At 32.7% G+C, this 22,299-nt stretch overlaps 1 protein-coding gene across 4 annotated transcripts in view; it reads left to right on the top strand.

The window, feature by feature from the left end:
• The window catches only part of micu3b (mitochondrial calcium uptake family, member 3b), a 36,690-nt gene that overhangs the window by 2,893 nt on the left and 11,498 nt on the right, over positions 1-22,299 (top strand). Inside the window, exons 3-10 of one of the 4 annotated variants that reach the window (XM_009291166.5) lie at positions 2,752-2,783; positions 2,870-2,948; positions 13,127-13,174; positions 13,270-13,352; positions 13,437-13,511; positions 15,346-15,387; positions 20,073-20,168; positions 21,214-21,305. In XM_009291166.5, the coding sequence (XP_009289441.2) occupies positions 2,752-2,783; positions 2,870-2,948; positions 13,127-13,174; positions 13,270-13,352; positions 13,437-13,511; positions 15,346-15,387; positions 20,073-20,168; positions 21,214-21,305 (547 nt within the window). The remainder of the gene's footprint in view (positions 1-2,751; positions 2,784-2,869; positions 2,949-13,126; positions 13,175-13,269; positions 13,353-13,436; positions 13,512-15,345; positions 15,388-20,072; positions 20,169-21,213; positions 21,306-22,299) is intronic. The other 3 variants (XM_003199906.7, XM_073921999.1, XM_005157251.6) reach the window with 3 other exon arrangements.

The following is a 22,299-nucleotide window of genomic DNA, read 5'->3' as shown; positions in this document are numbered from 1 at the left end:
GAAATTATCTGAACAGAGAAATTGATTATTTAGTAATTGCTTATGAATTAGTGTGTTCTAACTGGTGATATCAATTTTGTGTAGTTTCCTTCTGACTTTAAGGAGATGAAGCAGATTTATGTTCAGTAAAGCAATAACATCTGTAAAAAAAATGCATTTAAATATTCAATCTGCATTTAAAGTGAATCACAGTCTGCTTTGCTTAATTCAGTTCTTTTTGGAGCTGGTCGTGTGATAGATTTAAAAGCTATTATTATTCTTAAGAAAGCAAACCTAAACTCACACTCTGCAAGTGTAAAGTAAATATTACTAATGATTTAGCTTCATAATAACAGTATATTTTCAACCTGAATGACATATTATGTTCATAAGCACAATAATAAAGAATAACTGATGAACAAATCATTTACAGCAGTGTTTTGTAAACCATTACTACTGAATAATTATCAAAATCAGATGTATACGGCAGTATAGGAACAGTGTATTCTTTACCTTTCTTTTTTTCCTTTTTTTAGGATTTCAAACAGCATGACTTGAATGCCATGAATATAATGTTTGGGTGATCTGTACCTTTATTACAGAAATTTGCCTTTAATGCTTTAATCTTAAAAGCAAATTACCCAGCAGGCATAAAAAACAACATTTATAGTTGTAACACCTGCATGAAGATACTCATCTCTTTCTGCCAGCATCACACTTATGACCTATTTCTGTAACCAAAATCTGAAAGCCGCTAGACTGACAAGATTTAAAAGTGTGTGTCAGATACAGCGAATCTGCTAAACGGAAAAATATGGAGTCTGAAATATACAGCCCAGATGGTAGAGTTGATATGCTCTGTTTTTTCACGACCCAGCTATACTTGTATGGGAGTTGAGTTTCAACCAGTCATGTTTGCTGCTATATGAAACTTGGACCTCTTGGAATGTGCAGACGAGAATAAAATGTGAACTCTAGTATGGAGGGAAAACATTGCATCACTGACTTTTAATGGCATATGCGTGACGGTACGAATAGTGGTATTTATGGTTTTATGCGGTGGCTGTAAAACTGACTTTGAGTTCGTTTTATAAACAGAAGCTTGTCATTTAAACTTATTATTGTTTTGATTTGTACAGTAAAAACTATTTTGATGATTATCGTTTACTCCCACTTTATATTAAGTGGTTTTACTAAATGTACTACTAAATGACTAAATGACTACTAAAACTTGCACTGAAATTTATAATTTGTTACAATGTACCTATTGTGCAAATACATGTTTTCATATTGTACTTATACTTGATTAAATACTTGCATGTAATTACATTTATAATTACACCCATCCCTAAACCTATCACTTGCATTTTCTGCAGATATGTAAAAGAGCTGGTATGACTGTGTGCAGGTACAATATGGTCAAGCTAATGAGAAAGAGAAAACAGGGGCATTCATTTGAAGCATTTTTAACCTGAATGACACTCTACTAAATGAACAAAACTGATTTTCTAATGTTTCTAAATAATGCTATAATTTGAATAGCCAAAAGTGGGAAATTGGCGGTCTGTGGCTCAGTGGGTAGCATTGTTACCTCATAGCAATAAAGTTGCAAGTTTGAGCCCTGGCTGGGTCAGTTGGTGTTTTTGTGTGTTCATGTGGGTTTCCTCTGGGTGCTCCGGGGTCCCCCAAAAAATACATGTGGTATAGGTGAATTTAATAAGCTAAATTGACCGTAGAGTATGTCTGTGAATGCGAGAGTGTATGGGTGTTTCCCAGTCTAAAATGCAGCTGGATGGGCATCCACTGTGTAAAACAAATGCTGAATAAGTTGTCGGTTCATTACGCTGTGGCGACCCCTGATTAATAAGGGGACTAAGGCGAAACGAAAATCAATGAAAGTGGGAAATTGCTGTTAATGGAACAATTCGCTCAAAAATGAAAATTATTCCATTATTCACTTACTCTAAAGCCATCCTCGCTGTTTATGCCTTTATTTAATATTACAGTAAGTGTATCTTTTTTAAATAGTGTAATAAATATAATAAATAATAACTAAGGATTGTAATTACAAGTACATTTATCCTCATTAAATTAATCTGATGGATTGATAAATTAATGATTTTTATTTAGAAAAATATTCACATTAAGACATTTGCATGCATCTGCAAGTCACAACACAGTACACTATGTGTAATGTCGAGTTGACCAGAAGCCACAGTTCATAGTTGAGAAGATAAGAAATTTGTGGAGTTTAACAATAATGAAGTAAACGTTTTTAAATAGATTCTGTTTTTAAGACATGTGACAGGGTGAGCAATTCAAGATAGTTTAAAGCATTCAGAAATTTTACTGCTTGAATATTTTATTTACCATTCATTTTGTTGGATTATTTGTACAATAACGAGACAGTTTTATTTTACATTTGATTATTCAATTTCTGTACCTCCTGAATACTGTTTCACTCTGCAGACGACCATAGAATACTTTTTATTTCATGCACTGTTTTTTGTCTATGCTTGTAATTGGTTTATTAAAATTTATGCATGATTCACTAACCTACACAATTCTTTCCAAATATCTGTATTCATGCCATCTGGTGAAGTTGTATTAAAATCACATTATGTTGTAGTAAACAAAATTTGGCTGGGATTTTTCCAATATCATGCAGCTCTAAGATAAACCATTATAGCTGGCTAAAATCATTGAAATGACTGCTGTTTTAAATGTACCTGACCATAAATGAAAGTATCTGTTTTTGCTTTATTTTTTTAGAAAAGAGGTTTTGGAAATCCCTCACAAAACAGGTTTGATAACAACTTGTATATTTGGTTAAATTGTTAATTATCTACTTCTGATTTCAGAAAATCTCACTCTCACATTCTTTTAAAAGGAACTGGACAAGATTCTGTCAGATACGCCACCTGTGTGGAAAGGATCATCTCGTCTGTTTCGTAACCTGCGGGAAAGAGGTAAGATGGGATCATTTATTGATTTGTTCTATATAGCGTCATACACTTTGTCTTTTGTTTGCAACAATAAATTCCTAAAGGAAACTTGTTTTTGAAAGGATCTGCTTTCAAAGTCGGCTATTATATTAAATACACACAAACTCAATTCTGACAAAAGATAAAATCTAGAAAATTTGACTTTATTTTAAACCTCTAATAAATTGACAACAGTACAAAGAGTAGAGTTTAATAGTTTTCACTGACTAAATGAATTGTGTTCTGTAAATAAAGACACATTTGGATTTTAATGGCTGCAACATAAGCCAAAATGTGGGTCAGAGGCTAAATAAATTGGAAAATAGAAAATATTATAGAATATCCAAATTAAACAGCTTTTAAACAGTCCACAATAAGCAGATGAACTGGTAATACATTAGGGTTTCATCCCAAAAACATTTGGTTTTGTCAGTGAAAACACTAGAATTCTTTTGGAGAATCAAAGAGATAGTTCAACTAAAAATTAAAATTAACTATTTACTCACCCTAAAGTGGTTCTAAACCTTGGGTTTCCTTCCTCTGCTGAACACGTAAGAAGACATTGTAAACAGGCTGAAAACCTGTGACCATTGACTCCACAGGAAAAACAAATCCCATGTAAGTCAATGATTACAGGTTATTAACATTTGTCAAAATATTTCATTTTGTGTTTAATCGAAGAAAGAAGCTCATAGAGGTTTGAAACTATCCCTTTAAGCAATTGCATTTTGATTTCCTTTTATTTTATCTAAAAAGTCCCAAATGTTTCAGAATTGGAAATGTGCAATAAATTGTTATCCATAAATCCAAATGCACAGATATTGTGACGTCATTGTAATCACTATAGAGTTTTTTGAGTGTGCAGATGCTCAGGCCTCACACACACACACACACACACACACACACACACACACACACACACACACACACACACACACACACACACACACACACACACACATACACACACACACACACACACACACACACATACACACACACACACATACACACACACACACACACATACACACACACACACACACAGACACACTCAGAGTTATAAAACCATCACGATCCTGTACTCGGGCCTCATGCAGCAGGAGAGAAAGCGCAGGCTGTAAATGCTCTCTTATCTCTCAATCGCTCTGCCATTACTGTGACTTTGCTCTGGGATAATAATGCACAGATAGGAAGGTGACAACAACAGCCTGCGCATGACGTGTGGTATGTTGTTCTGAATAGGAAACAATCATGCGCTCAGCCGAGGGGTGTGGCGTACTCACACAATCACACTAATCCAGAAATTACCCAGCTTTATATTGCCCTCAGGTCTTACTTTCTAGACGTGCTTGAAGAAAAGCCTCTGTTTACCTATCATACTTGACGTGTCAGCAACACAAGACAAATTGAAAAGCAGTTTATGCTATGGCAAGAATTGCAAAAATGACACACATTGAATGTAGGCATGTGCATCGTTTACACTGTCGCCTCACAGCAATAAGGTTGCTGGTTTGAGTCCTGGCTTATTGAGTTTGCATGTTCTCCCCATGTTCACATTGTTTTCTTCTTGTGCTGTGGAACTGCCCAGTTCCCTAGGTATGCTACTGTATAGATGAACTGAATAATCTAAATTGGACATTGTGTGGAATATGTGCGAATGTTTGAGTGTATGGGGGTTTTCAGCATTGGGATGCATGAGTAAATGCACTCTCAGGGAGGCAGGAAGCAAATGGAAAAAAAAAATATTTGAGTCCCATATGGCTAAGGAAAGTGACTGAGTGTTAATGTATAGACATGAAGAATAGACTTATCATCCCATTTTGGTGTCTCTATTGTTTTATACATAGGAAGCACATAATACATGCAAGTGTTGCTTTTAAATAGTTTTAAATAGTTTTTGTGAAAATTATTTCATCAAAATATGTGGGAAATAATATTCTGTTATTATGTAGTGAACAGATATATTTACTGTATGTAAAAATATTCTGACTAGTACTTAGTAAAATATATAAAGATTAGCTACACTTTTCAAAATTTATAATATTTATTGCATTATTTACAATTATTCTATATTATTTATTTATTTATTTATTTTTATATAATTTAATTTCCAGATTTTTCAACAGTGTTTGGCAACCTGGGAAAAAAGTTACAGACCATGATTGTAAAACCAATACCAATTGTATGTGGATTATTTACTAAATAATAATAATAATAATAATAATAATAATAATAATAATAATAATAATAATAATGATGATGATGATGATGATGATGATAATAAAAACAAACAAATAAGACAATAGGCTTAACAAATTGGGCCAATTGACCTTATTCTTTAATGCAGAAGTGCCCTCGTCTTTGCGATTATTTTAGAACTTCCAATTCAGTGGCCTGGGGAAGAAATGACTAGGAATAATAAACAGCAGAAAACTGTCAAACTACTTGCTCTACAACCTCGTGTTTGCATCATTATACAAACAAAGTAGAATAATAAAATAAGAAAATATCAGTTTGCAACATCAAGCAGCAAAACAAGATGAATGGAAGTGAATGAGAACGGAAATCTTGAGCCAAAAAGATTCAAATGGCTGCGCCTGCTTGTACGTGAAGAATAAGGTCAATACATCCAATTAAAATCCTTTTATTTTATATGTATCATTAATATTTAATTACATTCTAAAATTAATTAACAATCATATATCTCTTTGATATTGTTGACCTGTAAAATTTTAATATGACTAATAGTACATATATTTATACAGTAGTTAAATGACAACACTAATATTTATGAAGGTTTTTCTTTAGTTTACGTTGACCATAGATAATTTATTTTGATAAAAAATGCAGGGAAAGTTTTCTTTTAAAAGTTTTTTTTTTTTTTGTTAGCAACTTTTCTATAAATCTTTCACATTACAAACTACAGAAGATGTTGGAAGATAGCACAAGTAGCTTTTTATATTTATTGTCCAAGTCATTATAAATATACAGTTGAAGTCAGAATCATTAGCCTTTTGACTTTTTTAGATATTTTCCAAATGATGTTTAACAAAGCAAGGAAATTTTGACAGTATGTCTGATAATATTTTTTCTTCTGGAGAAAGTCTGATTTGTTTTATTTCAGCTAGAATAAAAACAATTTTTATTTTAAAAATAAATTTATGGTCAAAATTATTAAGCTATAAGCTATATATATATTAGCTTTAAGCTTTTTTTTTTTGATATTCAACAGAACAAACCATCATTATACAATAACTTGCCTAATTAACCCAACCTAGTTAACCTAATTAACCTAGTTAAACAATTAAGTGTCACTTTGAGCTGAATACTATTATCTTGAAAAATATCTAGTCAAATATTATTTACTGTCATCATGGGGGGGTCTAATAATTCTGACTTAAACTGTATATTTTATTTATGTATATCAGTCCAACTATTGCAGTCTTGTTCAAAAATACTTTAATACTAAAACTTGTTAGACTTTAATGTGTGGGGCTTTCCGAGAACAGTACTTTCCTTGTAGTTTTCTTTCTTCCACTTAAAATGGTAAAACACTCCACATGTGCATGATATCGGTGCTCAGCTCTGCTCTCCCTGAGTGCCAGTGCCTGGATTTGGGCTTTTAATCCGCCTGTTAAATGTTAAAGCTGCACTTAGGTTAAAAAAAAAAAAGAAGATAGGCTTGATCTGCAAACAAAGCCTTGCTTGAGAAAATGAAAAGAGCTGTTTGAACTTTGCAGTGTTGAGACTTGTCGTGGTGGCAGAGCCCCGTATCACTGCGGACAGTATGAATTCAAAGAATGGCATTGAATTACATCTCCATCACTGACACTCTGTATGAATTGTTTCTGTGCGAGTCTTTGTGTTCTGACAACTGTTTGAGCTCTTTCTGCAAGACTGAAGGTGTGTGGCTCTAATGAAACCTGTCTGTCTGAGGCTGTCAGAGGCTAAATGCTTCTAAATAAGCTTTGAGTAGTTTAAATATATATTCAATTCAAGTTCATTTGTATAGTGCTTTTCACAATAATTATTGTTTCAAAGCAGCTTTACGCAAAGTGCACACTATTGCATTACAGTCAAAATCAGAAAAGTTAAGGTTAGTTACCGTAACTTTGATAGTTACTTATAATTTTAGCTAATTAACTAATAACTTTAACAATTAAAGTTATTATATATGAACATAGTTAACCTGCAGTTATATAGTATACAGTAGTTGACGTCTCTGTGTACATGTTCAATGTAGTGCAGGGGTGTCAAAGTCAACTCTTAGAACCGCCGGAGCCCTACAGAGTTAATTCCAGCTCTGCTTCAACACATATCTGTAAACAAGCCTAAAGCACTCAATTAGTTTGATTAGGCATGTTTAAAATGCTTTTATTCTAGCCAAAATAAAACAAATCAGACTTTCTCCAGAAGAAAAAAAATATTATCAAACATACTGTGAAAATTTCCCAAAGATGGGTTGCAGCTGTAAGGGCATGCGCTGCGTAAAACACATACTGGAAAAGTTGGTGGTTAATTCCGCTGTGTCGACCCTAGATTAATAAAGGGACTAAGCTGAAAAGAAGATAAATGAATGAATACTGTGAAAATTTCCATGCACTGTTAAACATAATTTGGGAATATTAAAAAAAGAAAAGAATTAAAGAGGGTCTAATGATTCTGATTTTAACTGTATATAAGTCATTTTATACATTTCATAAAAAAAAGAAAAAGAAATATATATATATATATATATATATATATATATATATATATATATATATATATATATATATATATATATATATAATAATATTTTAATGTATTGAAATAATTTAAATGTATATAGTTTTTCTTCTCTAATTAGTCATAGGAAATTTTATGTAGTATAATATTATGCTTATTGAGTTATGTAACTACAGTAAAGCAGTATTATTGTGAAATAGTGTATTGTGAGTTATTGTAAATAAATATATATTTATTAAATCATGTCCACTATTATTATTTTAAATTTTAAATATATGAAGTGCACAGCTTTAATATTGATTGTTAAAAAAGTAAGGTAAATCTAATTTTTTAGCACCATTACCCAAATATTCAGTCTCATCCTTTTGAAATCATTCTAATATGCTGGTTTGCTGCTTAAAATATTTTTAAAACAATTTTTGTGGTGAATATATCTAAAAATGTTAAGATATATAAATAAATTAATAATTTAAAACAATTAATTATGTATGAGTGTGTGAATGTAAGAGTGTATGGGCGTTTCCTAGTACTGGGTTGTGACTGGAAGGGCATCCGCTGCGTAAGACATATGCTGGAATAGTTGGTGGTTCATTCTGCTTTGGCTTTCCCTTGAAAAATAAGAGACTAAGCCGAAAGAAAATGAATGAAGGAACAAACTAATTATATTAAATCAACACAATCAAACTTGAGACTTTAATTAAAGCTAGGGTTTACACAAAAGAAGATATTTTGAAGAATGTTAGAAACTGGTAGGCATTGACATACATAGGAAAAACATTCATCCATTTATTTTCCTTCAGCTTAATCCCTTATTTATCATGGGGCGCCACAACGGAATGAACCTCCAACTATTCTAGCATATGTTTTACGCAGTGGATGCCCTTTCAGCTGCAGTCCAGCTGTACTGGCACACACACACAGACACAAACACACGCACACACACACATACACACAGACACACACGCACACGCATACACACACACACACACTTGCCAATTTAGTTGACCCAATTCACCGTTAGCGCCAAATGTTTGACTGTGGGGGAAACTGGAGCACCCGGAGGAAACCCACGTGAACACGGTGAGAACATGCAAACTCCGCACAGAAATGCCAACTGGCCCGGCCATGACTCGAACCAGCAACTTTCTTGCTGTGAGGCGACAGTGCTAACCACCGAGCCACTGTGCTGCCCCATAAGGAAAACAAATACTATGGAATTTCCAACATTCTTCAAATGATCTTTTTTGTTTTTAACAGACTGTAGGATGAGTAAATGATGGCAGAATACTATACATTTAAAGATCATCGAGACATCAGAGTGACCTGAAATGTGAAAGCGTATCTTCTCTGTTTTGCTTTACACACACCTTTCTTAAACCTTTTCCTAAAACATTCCAAAGTCCTTTTCCCACAGCACTGAAAGCAGATCTCCTGAACTCTCAGTGTCCGAATCACTATCATCTCCTTCAGACAAAAGCTTGGGAATGCTTTCAGTGGCAGAACAATCTCTCCCAGACAGAGACCTGACAGTTGCTCTTCCTTTCTTCTCCTCTCACACAACAAAGACACGAACAGACCTAAGAAAGCCAAACAAACCCACACCAGGCATCCACAATCAGTTACAGATCACTTGAGAATGGTTTACACCTAGGAAAATAAACAGAGGGGAAGCTAATTTTGTTTGGGTTTGTGTCCAGCTTTGGTTACTTTGCGTTTCAGCGTCTCCGCTTGTGCAAAGAAAACACCAAACAAGAGCAAAAGCACAGGATCATCTGAGATCTTATCTGTTCAAGAAGAAAGGAGCTCTGGTTTGAAATGACATTCGATTGGAAAAATTTATTTTCTGGGATTTTTGATCTAGGAATGGCAATCGACCATCGATAAATTGACGTTAATCCTTTTATTGATACACTTTGTCAATGGTCAATTAAGCATTAACTTCATTAATAGTAAATGTTTGAGGCACATTCAGCCTATTGTGAGGGGAAAATTAATTTATTTAAAAAGGCATTAGTTTAATGTTCAGGGTGTTTGGATGTCTTGTTTTGTTGCATTTAGCTTGGCCATTTAATAAAATTCTATGGTTTGACTTTCATGGTATGAGTATAATTTCACGTAGTAACAGTAATTTTATTTTATAGTGATGATATTTTTTTGTTACAGTTATTTAAATAAGCAGTTATTCCAGTAATTTAATAAAAAGGATTATAGTAAATAAACTTTATGAATTGAAAAAGACTTCAGCTTTTTTTATTTTAAACATTTTTTAATATGACAGGGATGCACAATTATTCTCCTTTTGACTGAGCTTAACTGTATTTTGCCTGTTTGTGTGTTTTACAGGTTAATTTATAGAGTTAAGTTTGAGATTTTTGTTCACAATAATGGTTAGCTTCTTACAATCAATTAAAAACATACTCATCACACCAATTGATGATTTGTTCCTAGGTAGAACTAGCGTTATTTTTCCTTATTTTTCATGGGAAGGTACTAGGACCCAGCAGCAGGCTTTTAATGTAAAGGAAAAAGGATTAATAGAGCAGATACTGAATTATGCTTTGTATGATTAGTGTCACAGTCAATACGTCAATCCAGTTTTCATATTCATGCATTCAATCATTTTCTTTTCGGCCTAGTTCCTTTATTAATCTGGGGTCGCCACAGCGGAATGAACCGCCAACTTATCCAGCACATGTTTTACGCAGCAGATGCCCTTCCAGTTGCAACCCATCTCTGGGAAACACTCATACACTACTGAAAATTTTAGCCTACCCAATTAATCTGTGCTGCATGTCTTTGGACTGTGGGGGAAACCGGAGCACTCGAAGGAAACACACGCGAACGCAGGGAGCACATGCAAACTCCACACAGAAACGCCAACTGACCCAGCTGAGGCTCGAACCAGCAACCTTTTTGCTGTGAGGCATCAGCACTACCTACTGCGTCGCCCAGTTTTCATATATTCTTTACAATTTTTCAAACAAGACTTGCATTAGTCTGAGTTTTACAGTGCTCCATGTTAATTAGTCTTGTTACCGGTCGGGCTTTAAGTTAGTTGGCAGAGGCAGTTGTGCTACTGTTACTGTTACTTACTGAGATATATTATTGTTCAGAGAATTATTCTGTACTCACATTCACAGTTTTAAGTCAGTAATGAAAAACAATTTATCTAAATCACAGGTACAAATTCACCTCAGATTACTGATTGCACATATTGTGTGGCCCTGTTCACACAAACACTAATGTGGCTGTCATTTACACACAAATGCAGTGTTGGGGCACTGAAATTTAAACTTTTGAAAACTCCTGTCAGGGTAAAGATTCTCAGAAATGCCAGTGACAGTGTGTGTAGTCGTGTAGCAGGCAAAACCAGAGTTTTGGGGTGTCTGCATTGCCATTAACTTTATGTGAAATCAGATTGTGCACTGCAATTTCTGTTAATTACATGTCTACAAGTTTACAAGTACATGCAATGTTGATAGCTAACAGGAACCAATAATAACCCTTTTTTGAGGCGTCGTCTGATTGGCCAACAGGACTTTATGGTTAGGACTATATAGACATATGTTAGCATGCACTTGATTGATTTTTTAATCTTGCATTAGTGGGTGAGATATTTTTTTTAAACAAAGAAGGTAAAACTGTACAAAAATCAAAGCATATACAGGGTACATGTTAAAACTGTGAAACAGAATATGTAGAAGTGTAGAGGCCTTATAGATTAAAACAAGTCAATCAACTATAGTTTCATTATTTAATGCATAAAGAAGCCTATTCGTAAGGCATATTTATTCTGAAAGTTTTTGGATTCAGATTAGGTTTTTTTCTTGTAAATTATAAAAATTGCATTAGTAATGTGTCTCCTTTGTCCATTTGTGATCAGATAGAGGAAAATGAACCTGAATACCTGATTGAACAGGGCTTAAATTAACTTTTTGTTAATTTATTTATTTTTTACTTAGGAATCGAAATTGGGAATCAATAAGAATCAAAACTGATCAGCGGAATCTAAATTGCAATCTTAATTGATAACATTCTGTCGATGCCCAACCCAACATCCCGCCCAGTCCTACATTTAACATATAACTGATGATACAACATATTGACTGAACATGGAACAAATATTGAAATTGTAATAATCTCCAGATTTTCCTTAATATGCACATTCGGGAAGAGCATAATACACAGTAACAAATCAATTTGCTCACATGAACTCACTCATGCATCTGTTGCAAGCGTGTTTGTCTAAGATCAATCATCGATTCTTTTTACAATCCTACCATCCTTTTAGGGCTGCACAATACATCGTTTCAACATCAATATTGCAATGGGATCATTCGCAATAGTCACATTATGAATCTTCCCAATCAGTCAAAATTATAAATTCTTTACAAACACTTTTTCAACTTATCTAGTGAAATTGTAGAATAAAATTGTAGAATTATTGCAGAAAAAAATTGCAATGTGTAATTTTTCCCATATCATGCAGCCCTGCCTCTTTTTATTAATTATACTTAAAATAAATAAAAATAAATATAAATACAGTCAGAATTATTAGTCCCCCTGAATTATTAGCACCCCTGTTTATTCCCCCCAATCTCTGCTTAACGGAGAGAAGATTTTCTCAACACATTTCTAAACATAATAGTTTTAAAAACTCCTCTCTAATAACTGATTTATTTTATCTTTGCCATGATGACAGAAAATTATATTTTACCACATATATTTTTCCAGACACTTCTATAAAGTTTAAAGGTCAACTAGGCAGGTTAGGGTAAATAGGCAAGTTATTTTATAACGATAGTTTGTTCTGTAGACTATCGAAAAAATAGCTTTAAGGGGCTAATAATTTTGTCCCTAAAATAGCATTTAAAAATTAAAAACTGCTTTTATTCTAGCCGAAATAAAACAAATAAGACTTTCTCCAGAAGAAAAAATATTATCAGACATACTGTGAAAATTTCCTTGCTCTGTTAAACATCATTTGGAAAATATTTAAAAAAGAAAAAAAATCATGGATGTATTATTTTTATTTTGTATTATTATAATATATATATATATATATATATATATATATATATATATATATATATATATATATATATATATATATATATATATATATATATACCTTTGATTGAGAATGCTTGAGTTTTGTGTATCATTTGCAGATCCTGCCATGTTGTTGACAGACTGACTTAGTCACAGACTGAATTAGTCACATCTTGCATACAATATATATTTGAGCTTTGTGTATAATTTGCAGATCCTGTCACTGAATCATACACATCTTGCACACAAAGGCTAATTGATTGTTTGATATTTTATTTAAAGTATGGTTGAAAATGGGATTTTTAAAAAATTGACACCCCTATTGGATCACAAGCATTGTTTGAGCTCTTGAAAGGAAATGTCTTTGTTGTGTTTTTCAGGTCTCATCGCTTACACAGAGTATCTGTTTCTCCTCTGTATTTTGACAAGTGAGCTTTTGTCGACTACTTGACACTTGTTTAACACAAACTACAGTCACAGAAAGTGTACATGTGTGTGAAGATGTGTTTCTTTCGTCTTCCAGAGCCGCATGCTGGCTTTAAAATAGCTTTCAACATGTTTGATGCGGACGGCAATCAAATGGTGGATAAGAGGGAGTTCATGGTGGTATGGCTGTTTTTCTGCCGATGTTTTATTATTAATCTGAATGTCAGCATGTGTGATGATTAAGTTCTGCTTTTTTCCCTTTAGCTGGAGGAGATATTTCGTAAGAAAAATGAAAAGAGAAAGGAGCGAGGAGGAGATGCTGAGAGTTCATCTCAGCTGGTAAGAAAAACTGGTTCTTCATTTTCAATGTATTTTATTTACAGTCCTAAGTTGCATGCGCATGTTCTTTCTACAGTATGTCATTGCATTTAAAAGGAAATAGTACACCTGAAATAAAGCTGTGGTGAAAAATCATTTGAGAAACTTAATGATTCTGCATCAGTGTTGAGATATTAAAAAAAAATTGTGTTTATATTTTCTTTCTTGAATGGATTAGAGAGAGACTAGAGAAAAACTAGGCTAGTTTTCAACCACACTCTTAAAATTCATGTATTTTGGCTTTAAAGGTGCAGTATGTAAGTTTGACTCCCAGTAATGTAACGTGTTGTTAGGACATGGGGTTACAATGTAACCTGCTCACCTAATGTTTATGTTCTTAATATTTATATTGTTTGCTAATTAATAACCTTATGTGGAACTCTAAATCTGCATCTCATTTTGGAGGCTGCTACTGTCCACCGAAGGCTGCAATTCAGTCATGGATGCATACTTTGAAAGCCTTTCTGACTAAATGAATCAAGTACGCGATTTTTCACCAATACAACCCGATGTGCTGAAATATAATTGGCTAAAGTGACAGTGGGCGGGTTAAAAGAACCAAAACAAAGACAGACCTTCTGGCACATTACACACTTTGTCAAAGCAGAATATCTGACTTTTTTACTGTTTTCAGATAAACAAGTATATTCGCTTAGCATGTTTCTTAAATATCTGCAAACATATTATGGTATTTTTAATGCTTTAGAAGAGTCAAAAACTTGCATACAGTACCTTTAATGACATGAGATTACTGTAAACAAAACTCATTACGAACACACTTATAATTTGCTTAAATCTTTCCTAACTTTATTAATAATTATTTTAGGTTCAAGTGGTATTTGTAAGGAAATGGATGCAAGCAGAATATGGCCGTTTGTAAAGCATACAGCACTATTTGCTGTTAAAAACTTAGCAAAAAATTGATTCAAGAGACTTGAAAATTGCAGAATAGATTTATCAAAAGATTTTTCACAACAGGTCTAACCTGAAAATAATAATCTACTCAATTTCTTGCAAATCTAAATAGTAGTTCTGTCTTTCATCTGTGAAACACAAAAAGAGAACTTTTGATGAATGTTCACAATGCTCAGTTCCATACAGTAAAATGAATGGTACACCATAAAAATAGTTATTGTATATCATTCAGTACATTTTGAGATTTATTAAAACATTTTAATGCAATATATGAAGATGAGATTGAAATTGCTTGGCAGACATGGTGCTTATCTTTCTTAATATTTTTTGCATGATAAAGAGGCCATATTTTCTTAAAGATAAGTGTATACTTAAAAAACATACATGTTTAAATTGTGTATTTAAATTAGATGTACAAATCTAATTATGAAATATTTTATAATTTCTATATATATATGTATATTTATTTATTATCTGTTATAAATGTCTCCTTTTTTGCTTCATGAAAGAATGTTCATGTTTTATATAAAGTGTTCAAAACAGAATGGTTATGAATTTTATTTGTTCAGTTTGTTGCATGTTCTCAGTCACATTTTTAAAATGAGAGATAATGTGCATGATTCATGCATGATGTATTTTTGTATTTGTTGTCGTAAGCGTCTGAACAAATGTACACTTGTGATAATATTTCCCCCTCAAAACTACAATGAGTCTCTTATCACTCGTGCTAGGGAAATGCTGGTTTTTACAGATTGTGTTTTGGAAAGCACTTCATTGTCTTTCACAATCCATAGTAATATTTTTTGACAGATGCTGAATGCTGATTTGATTTGGACTTTTTTTTCTGTTCTGCACGCTATCATAATCTTTGGTTTGTGAGAATGTGGAACTGTATGGATATCAAGGATCTGTGAGCAGCAATGTATGTATCTGTGGAATAATGGATGCTTATAAGCATGATTTTGATGTTGTTGTCTTTTTTGCATGTTGGTTAAAGGCATCGTTCCACAAAAAAACTAAAATTCTGCCATCATTTACTATCCTTCCACTGGTTCCAAACCTGTTGATATTTTTTTCTAATGAATAAAAAAAAAATATATATATATATTTTGAAGACTTTTGGAAATCAGAAACCATTAGCTATGTTTCCATCCACCTATTTTTATGTGCATTTTTGATAAATATTGAAAATGTGCATAAAAAACATATGCGCACAACTGAGTACCATAAACTTTTTATACAAAAAGAGAAAAGATGCGCATAAACTACAATGGAAACAGTTTTACCGAACAATTTCCAGTATGCACATTAAAAAAAGTCATGTGATTTTGTTATAAGATCATGTAATAATAAAAATTTGTGCATGGACAAACCAGCAGGTTGAGCACATCGTAAAACATCTTGTTTTTGTCATTCTAAAACACCTTAAGCATTTCAGTAGTAGTGTTATTATACTATTAATGACCTCCAGAACTCTCAAGAGCGTCTGTGCGCCGCGTCTTATGCTTTTAAATGCCACCACGCGTATAGTGCATATCGGCATACTGCTTTCTAGGGTGTAATTTAATTTAAAAAAACTCAAGCAGCTTCAGCTACCACAGCAAATCCAGTTTTTACTGTTGATATTTGGCGGCAGTTAGTCAGGAAGTGACGATTTTATTCTCTTTGACTCATTGGATGGAAACACTGCTTGTCTTATATGCGATATTCCAGTTATGCACATAAATTTAATTAATTAAATTTTTTTTTTTTACTATGGATGTCAATGACTACTGGATCATGTTTGTTTGTCAGATTATCTGTTTTCTACTATTTATTTTTTTTATTGTTTGCCTGTGATACCAGAAAACATAACAGTATCACATCACATACTAATGTTACAGAGTGTTAGGAAATTAAAGGACAAGATGTAAAAATTAATAACAAAAAGGAAAAACAAATGGGAAATCGAAACAATAAGCATTCCTTTGAAGCAATACTTCGATAAGAATGAAGTAGGATTGAAAGAAAATCACAAGCAGTCCTGCTTTTTTATGATATCTCTCAACCAGGGGTGCGTTTCTCAAACAATGACATAACTCACAGCAGAACTACCATAGTACAATGCATCTTTTGGGAATAGAACGATGCAGTGATGAGTGTTTGCCAATACCGTAGTTGCTTTGTCGCAGATTTATTGTTTACACCACTTTAGTTATAACGTAAAATGTCTATAATGAAGCTCTAAATAGGGCGGAATAACATCTTCTTTAGAGAAAAACCCATATTTTTTTGTGCAAATTATAAAGTTTTACGCACACGCATTTAAAACAAATCCAATATTAGTTTTGGCAAAAACATGCACTCATTTCCCATATTAATTAAAGTATATGTAAATAGAACATATATTTAATTTATTATTATAATAGAAATTATTATTATTATTATTATTATTATTATTATTATTATTATTATTAAGATATTGTTTTTTAATTTAATTTATTTTTTTTTTCATTAGATTTATTTATTGAATTAAATTTAAATTTTTACAACTTTGACACATTCAAACCACTGCAGAAATGTTCTAAACAACAGGCCAATGTCATATACAGTACAGATACATTTCTTAATAAATAACCTACTGTAAATTTAAAGCATTATCGTATGCTATATATTTTTGCTTTGGAGCTATACCAAAAATTCTGCTATAGGTCACCTATAGCTTTCGTCATAAGTACGCAATTGTCAATATAAAGATTGCTTAAACTGAACTGTAAAAATACTTTGAAAGTAAATAACACACATAAGAGAGATGGCTTAATGATTATTTTTTTTAATCATTTCAAGTTTTAATGTTGGAACTTTTGAAAGGAATAGGGCATAGGGGGGATATTGGGGAATAATACACAACCAGGAACTGCTTCTAACTACAGCTCTTGAGGTGTAGCTGCAAGCCTAAAAGTTTGCGTTGCAGTTTGTGAATGTTCGTTGGAACGATGGTTTTGGGAAACACAGAACTTGTGACCTTATTTGGCTAACGGTTGTTTTTCGAAAACGCACCCCATATGTTTTCAGATTTTTGATGTTTATCATAGGTTAGCTTGTCAAATGGCAACCGTGTAGTGATTAGTAATTATCCACATATTAAAGGAGGGAGCTTGTGGTATTAATGCATTTTTATCCAAGTACATCAAGATAGCAAACAGCTGTCTTGCAGAAAATTGCACAAAAAAACAAAAACAAAAAAAATAACCCATTAAATTTTGGAACTACTCGAGGATAAGAAAATGATGAGGGAATTTTTATTTTTGGGTGAACTGTGTCTATGAATGTGGTTGGTGCTTGATTGCACTTGTTTAGTTCTGGTCAGCATGCGTGTCGTAAATACTAATGTTTATAGATCCTCACTTTAATTAGTGCTGAGTACACCAGAAAGGTTGCATCCACACTCGACTCTTTTCAACACAGTCTGGGCTAGATATTCTTTTACATGCTGAAATGTTTGGATAGGGCGTAAAAGAGTGACCCTCACGCTTGGCTCACCTCCAGAGAAGAGAGACAATGCAGCTCTGATGGGACTCGGTCTGACATGCAGCTCTATTGTCAAGGAGAGCAGAAAAATCATCCAGAGGCTAGAACAGATGATTTATGTTGCTTGTCTACTGTCAGGAGCCAAGGAATGGTCTCACAGAATCTCGTTAAAAGGCCCTCACCTGAAGAATGGCAGTTCTCCCTGGACCCCCATGTTTTATTTTTACAGTTGCTTGAAGAGTGGTATTTGGGTTTGGGTTACTTCTTGACTTGAGGAGCTTTGTGTCATGTAGAGTTACACCTGAGGAATGAGACTGTCTCAGCACCAAACATGAGAGATCAGGAGCTCTTTCAGCTCTCGAAAGGCAGTGCTTTTCTTTGTCAAACACAAGAAAGTAGTGCTGATTTTAAAATAATAATACAAAACTGATTATAGTCTACAGTTATTTTCATCTCAAGCTCATTGAAAACCCATGCCACAGCCTACATTTTTGCGAATTCTAAAATATGTTGCTGTGTGTACGTTTTGTCGCACATTTTAGATGACAAATCCACCAGAGGGTGCTGTCTACATTTTTGCAAATCAGAAAAACTTTTTTTTGCATGTTTTAGATGCACATGCTTCTTGTATGTCAACGTGAAGGTTAAGGAGTGCATCCTTGACAAACAGTCCATAAATGAGACTGCAATGGTGGATTCACACCAGACACAGATGAAGTGTCAAGTGCGAGTGATTTACATGTTAAGTCAATGCAAATTCGCGAATAAACATCCTGTGTCGATATTCGCGCAAATCGCACAATTTGCACTTCCTCATTGGTGTAAATATTGAATAATGAAGCGGCACAAATTTATCATTTTTCATGTTTGACACCCCTAGCGTGTAAATTGCTCAAATGCTTGAGTTGAAAAATCGGAACTTTACCAGATTAGAACCAATCAGGAGCTAGCTCTTGTAGAGGCGTGATTATGATGTTGTGCTTGGTGTTAATGTACCGAATGGAGTGAATTTGACATGTGAATTAAGCAAGTAAACTCAAAATATAAACGCATCTATTTACTGGTGTGATTAACAGCATTAGAATAGTTAAAATGTTTTGCTTGCAGAAAATCACCTGTAACTTAATATAATGCATATAGAAATGTTTTAACTGATGAAATGTTAAGAATCAACAAACGTTTGCCAAAGTTCATGGCTTCTCTGTGTCCATTTTATGAAGATAATGTATATTTATCATGCGATGCTAATCCAGATTTATCACAGTATAAATGTATTGTTTTTTGTGAGAAAGTAAGTGAGAGCTAGGAGATAAAAATATAAATATAAATAAATATTTAATTGTAAACAGATAAAGTCAGAATTAATTCATTATTAAATTTTAATTATTTAATTATTTACACAATTTCTGTTTAATGGAAAGAACATTTTTATCCAACACATTTCTAAACATAATAGTTTTAATTACTCATTTTTAGTAACTGATTTATTTTATCTTTGCCTTGATGACAGTGCATAATATTTTACTAGATATTTTTCAAAATGTTAGTATTCAGTTTAAAGTGCAATTTAATGGCTAGGTTAATTAGGTTAATTAGGCAAGACCTATATATATATATATATATATATATATATATATATTGAATACATAAATACAGTAAAAATTGCCTTGCTCCATTAAATATCACTTTAAAAATATTTAAAAAGAATCCATATTTCATAGGAGGACTAATCACTTTGCCTTCATAGTGATTAGTGATTCTTTTTTTTTCTGTGGCAGAAACATGCTTCAGTAGATAGTAACGGTGTTTTATTTTTTGGTTTGAAATATTAGTGTATACCTTTTTTTAATCTTTTATTTTTTTCATCTTTTTATTTTAAGTATTTTATTTTATTAATCTATACATTTTTCTAAAGAAATGCTAAAAACTTTAAGAAACAGTTTTATTGACTAGAGTAAGAAATTGATTCTTATCTATGACATTATGTTGCATTTCTTGAGCTGGCTTTTGCATGTGGATTAGTCTTTCACTGTGTTGTCTGAATCATATCTTGGTGATTTTGTTAAGCCTTTCATTCTCCCCACCTCTGACATGCAGGTACTTAAAAAAGAGCAGCCTCAGTGTGAGCCCAGAAGTTTCTGGGATGTTCTAAAGCTTGGTGCAAGAATAGTTCTCTTTTCAGATCTGATGGAGGTACAAGTATCCTTGAGCTCACGTTTCCCATTTAAATCCCATGATTCCTTTGACCATTCCCTGTCTCTCATCCCACGTGAGACTCTGCCCATTATTTGGTATTTGTTCTTTTTGGGGTTTTGCCATTTTCATTCTTTAACATCACTACACTGTTTAATTAATCTTATGGAAATCTTAACAGAATTAAATATTTATGGAAGTCATACAGCAAAAGATTATGCTTTGCTTTGTCTTAGTAATTTTGACAATGTAAAAAGTAAAACTGTAAAAAATGTATTTAAAAATTATTAACCTATTTGGATGCTTGTCTGTTTCAAAAACCATTTCAGCTCATATTTTAAGACATATTTATGAAAATAATAGAAAAATAAATGCCATCACATATTGTATTTTTTTATTTTTTGTAAAGATATGTACATGCAAAGGAACATTGAGGTACTCCTGTATGCAAACTTTTGCATGGGCATGAAATGATGTTGGCTGCTCAATCATGTTTTTGCTCATTTAAATGGATTAACATTATCTGCATACATATATGTTACTTTTTAAAATCTTGCTCACCTTCATGTTATTTCAAACCATTCGCTCACTTTCTTTCATTGCTATGTGTTGGAGCAGGGAAAAGGAGATGCAAAAAGTATCATAAAATATATATTGAACATGTTAATAAGATCTAGAATAACATGAATGTGAAAAATGAGAACAGACTTTTTATTATACCCTTATCAACGTTTGTATTATGCAAAAAAAAAAAAAAAAAAAAAAAACACCAAATCAGTATAAGCTAAGATCTGATTTGAATATGTATGATAAATATTTGACTTTTTTCAAATTTGATCTACATCATCTTCATTCAATATATTTATTTAAAAAAACCACACTCATTTATTTGTTTGTGTCTGTGTTGTTTGTTTACATTGTGATATGTGTATGGCTGCACATTTATATCCTTATTAAGCTATTTTGGTGTAAACTGTGGCAAATTGTGCTTCTTTGTTCATTTTTTTAAAGCTGAATAATGTGCTTTCTCAATTTGCTTTCACAGCACGTTCCAGAAAATGTCACAGACACAACTCTGCTGGTGCATTTCTTTGGAAGAAAGGGCAAAAGTGAACTTAACTTTGATGACTTCTACAGGTGAGAGACAGGATATCATGAATGTGGTTTTAAGTCCAGGCTTTTTCCCAAAATGAAAACTCAGTCATCGTTTACGCGTGTCATTTCAATCACTAAATTTAAATTAAATAACGTGATCATGTCTCTTCAGAAGACTTGTATAAGAGGTTAAGTTCAAATGGATTTATGATAAATGTTGAAATGTCACATTTTTTATGATCTTGGGACAGAAATATCATTTTTGAATTAAATAATGTAAATTTGGCCTTTCAATGAACATGTTTTCTTAGGGTTTTAGAACAACATGAGGTAATTTCTTAAAGTTATATGAAAGAAAATTTGCTTCGTGCACTCCCTTATGCAAAAATTGTCCGTTTTTTTTAGTAGAATAATAAAGAAGACATTTAGCCGAAATTGTGAGCCTTGATCATTCATACAAACCAGATCAATGACTACCAGTGCTTTAAGAATTAAAAAAAAACTTACAGGCAAAACAAAATCAATACATATGGCCTGTGTTGATCCATTGAGGTCTTATGAAATGATTGGTCTGTGCATGAAACTGAGAATGATTTACAATATTATCATCTTTAATCCACAGCATCAGCAAACATTCGTATAAGTGATTTCACAACAGCCTAAAATTTAGTGTTTTGTGAAAGCTCTCAGGACTGTTTACTAAGTACATAGTACAAATAAATGTAAATAATGCTTTTTGGGCTGATTACTTCATAATACCTATCACCAAGAGCCAGTGATGCTTATTTATTATTTTTGCCTGTACTCTTCCTGACAAACGTCTCCTTGTCTATCCAAGTTTTAGGAAGAGCAAATAAAAAGTTGACTTCTAATTGATCATTTGGTATCAGAAGTGGCTTAAATAAAAGGCAAAGGCCTCTAAATTAGGTTCATTTTACCAAAATAAAATATGATCATGCCTTGATTTTTAATTCTTTAATTAGGACAGTAAGGTCTGACTTTGCTAAGACAAAAGTCTTGTCACTTAACAGAAATA

The sequence above is a fragment of the Danio rerio genome, chromosome 14, assembly GCF_049306965.1.
Source record: "Danio rerio strain Tuebingen ecotype United States chromosome 14, GRCz12tu, whole genome shotgun sequence".
NCBI lineage: Eukaryota > Metazoa > Chordata > Actinopteri > Cypriniformes > Danionidae > Danio > Danio rerio.
Note: the sequence above shows the minus strand (reverse complement) of the source record. Positions and strands in the feature narration are given on the sequence as shown.